General features: G+C 50.6%; 2 protein-coding genes across 2 annotated transcripts; both read right to left on the bottom strand.

Annotated features, from left to right (window-relative positions):
- On the bottom strand, positions 1-262 carry N7455_011109 (uncharacterized protein; the record flags this gene model as incomplete). Its single annotated transcript, XM_065606591.1, has 2 exons — positions 1-51; positions 113-262. Coding segments are annotated over 2 exons (201 nt in total), but the record flags the coding sequence as incomplete, so codon positions are not given.
- Positions 263-655: 393 nt separating this feature from the next.
- Positions 656-3,169, bottom strand: N7455_011108 (J domain-containing protein; the record flags this gene model as incomplete). Its single annotated transcript, XM_040959468.2, has 4 exons — positions 656-805; positions 879-2,204; positions 2,257-2,583; positions 2,666-3,169. 4 exons carry the CDS (start codon positions 3,167-3,169, stop codon positions 656-658), a joined length of 2,307 nt encoding a protein of 768 aa, XP_040810150.2.

Raw genomic sequence — 3,169 nt, 5'->3', positions numbered from 1 at the left:
GGCGCGAGGTCGCCATCCTGCACGGTTTCCGTAGGGTGGGGGTCCGGTCCTCTGAAAGACACGATCAATTAGTCCTTGTACTAGTATGTTAATATAACGATCCACAACTCACCCGTAGGACAACCTGTGTTTCATCAATCTGGTCGGCGCCCACCACGCGCGGACCACGGGGTTGCGCATGCTGTGGCAACTCCTCCTCTTCGCCAGTGTATTTGGGTTTGGGGAGGGACTTGAAAAGTCCAGAAGCGATAGAGGTCGACATTTCGAGAGTGAGCAACTCAAGAGCTGTGCACTCGTGGTTGAAGAGAAGAGATCATGGAGTGACGCTTCATTTGGCTTTTCGGGACAAACCGCACTGTTGGTCTGTATGGGGTGCCGTACCCTGTTATGCCAAGACCTTCTGACGTTGTCTAACAGTTCATTCAGCTGCCTCATTTTACAAGAGAATGGGATTATTTTAATACGAGAATGGTTTCAAATCTTAAATTGCTTATGTTTATAGCAGCCGAGAAAAATTACTATTCAGATTTACAAACATAAGGGGAAGTAAAAGCAACAAAATGGAGGTTGAAATAATAAGTCGCTAATGAACGACTAGATGTTATAATTACATGGAAGAAAAGGTTCTTCGACCTTTTTATGAGTTTAGATGTACTCATGTTGATACAAAGTGTGTACGCATGGGACATGCGATGTCCTCTTTATCGCCTGCCTCGACAAAATGATCGCGCCCCTGGAATCTATACCAGATCTTCAATCGTTTGGGCAGCAATGGCGCAGGGTCGTGGAATCCCAAAATTTGGAACTAGATACATCCAAATTAGTATTCTGCCCCAGAAAAAAAAAAAGACCAATTCAAGGCCTATCGCTTGACTTACCTTGACAGATTTGCCGGGAATCACCAATTGACCCCGGTTAACTAGCGCAGCTACAGGGATCGTGACATCAATCACCCGAGGCTCCGCAAACCCATTTTTGGGTTTCTTGTTTACTGGCGGTATATAGCCATACTCGGCCTTCAAGATTACCAGGCCGTCTTGGGCTTCTTCTCGCGCTTGCCGCCTTTGCACTTGATCCGTCATGAGCTCAATGGCCTGAAGGCTCTCTTCGCGTTTCTTAGGGATCAACTTCTTGAGCTCACGATGGCGTCGAGCAGCTGCCTGCCGACGAAGTTTTCTGTCGCGGGGGCGAATATATCCAAATTCGATCGCACAGTAGGCCAGCCAAGGGAATATAGCAGTCAGTGCTGCAGCACCGTTTGTTGACTCATTAGCCGGGCAAACATTGATCGGAAGATTAATGCTTTGGCCGAGTCGACTCCATGAAACTGTCATCATGATGCCCTTGTCTGCGATGCCAATACCGAGACCAACACGTGTGTACTCGCCAACCCGACGAACGCCCTTAATGGTCCAATTGAGAGACATGTCTAACCCAACAACACTCGAGATTTCGAGTCGCACAGCACGTGCCTGGTCCATGCTCGGCATCGGGAAGTATCCTTCAGAACTCCATTCCGTCTTGACCGGGTCGTCGGCGGGTTTTCCGGAGAAGAGGTTCCGGGAATAATTCAAGACAAAAGCGCCACCGGCGGGAGTAGCCTGGAGATAGGTCTGCCATGACTCGGCGGATTGATCGATTTGGCGTTTTTTCTTGAGAAGATGGCGCACGTCCTCATCCATATCTCCACTCTCCTCCTCGTCGTCGTCGTCGTCGAAATCGATTGCAGCTTGGCCCTCCTTGGGAAGCGAGATTAGACCAATTTGCAGGTTACTGACCTCATTAGCAGATGCAATGGCACTCTGGGCTCCCATTCCAAGTGATGGGAACCAGTTGAGAAGAAAGTCGGGCCAGTCAACAACGCCACTAGACCATGTAATGACTCCGATCTTCTTCTTGGCAATTTCCCTCGAGATTTGAACCTCGAAAGAAGGCGCTGTTTCATCCAAAGAACGCGTATGTATACTGGTCACGCTAACCTGGAACGGCCTGGTGCCGGGGATTGGCTGGAAGGCTCGAGCAATGTTCGCTTTCAAAGTCGGGACAGGGAGAAGAAGAGCATCGAAGCTGACTTGGGAATCCCTGAGGATCGAGAAAGGATGTTTGGCCCAGATTCCCTTTGTGCCCACCAGGTTTTTGAAATTGGGGGTCACAGTGGCCCCAAATTGGAAGTTCTGGGCTGCCAGGATCGGTGGCATTTGAAACTAAAAAAGCGTTTAGTGAAATTTTGAGATGCAAACCTGCAGCACATCATACCTTTTCTTCTCCTTCTGTACCATCCTCGTACTCAACTGTGACTTTCTTGACCGGCCGAGCCAAACCTCCAGTTATACCCGCATTCCAAGTCACCTGCATGTCCTCTACTTCCTCCTCTTGCACATCTTCTCCTGAATCCGTTTTGACACCCGGTGTTTCTTCTTCTTTATCTGCCGTGCCCCAAAGCTGTGGTAATGACACCGGCGTCTTGAAATTATACGAAACGCCATATGTGGACACTTGCGGCGAAGGTATATGAAACTGCACATCATCGTCCTCGTCGACCGAGATCATGGATGCCGCGTTAATTCCGAGGGTAATACCGCCCTAGCATCAAACCCAATTCAATGTCAGCAACCGCCCATTCGCACCTTCCCATAGACGGAAACTCAATACAGAGAACACATACCTTGCTGGAAACCAGACTCTCCACCGCTTTCCTCTCCCGTTTCTTCATCGTCTTCAAGAACCATCGCCGGAACTGATCCGGCGACATCGCCTTAACGCCAACCTCCTGCCGTTGTGCCTCCCCGCCAATTCCCATGGCCCCAAGCTGACCCCATTCCTGCCGGACGCCCGCAGCACCTGATATATCATATACAATGCGCTTATTCGGATCGATGAGCGTCTCATACGCCTCCTGGATATGTCTGAACTGACTCTCGGCCGCATGGCGGAGATGCGGTGGCTGTTTGTCGGGATGGAAGCTGAGAGTCAGGTTTCGGTAGGCGGAGCGGATTTCGGCATCTGTTGGGGGTGGGTTGCGCGCAAGACCCAGTAGGACGTAATAGTCGGGTTCCTCTGGGTAGTCGCTGACGATGGTGTAGTCTCCGTCGAGTCCGTCATCTTCGACCGTTGCGCGGAACTCCTGCGCCCCAGGGAACTCGGTCCCGGACTGGTTGAAAGAGGACAT

The sequence above is a fragment of the Penicillium solitum genome (assembly GCF_028829755.1).
Source record: "Penicillium solitum strain IBT 25940 chromosome Unknown utg000008l_segment0_segment0, whole genome shotgun sequence".
Taxonomy (NCBI): domain Eukaryota; kingdom Fungi; phylum Ascomycota; class Eurotiomycetes; order Eurotiales; family Aspergillaceae; genus Penicillium; species Penicillium solitum.
Note: the sequence above shows the minus strand (reverse complement) of the source record. Positions and strands in the feature narration are given on the sequence as shown.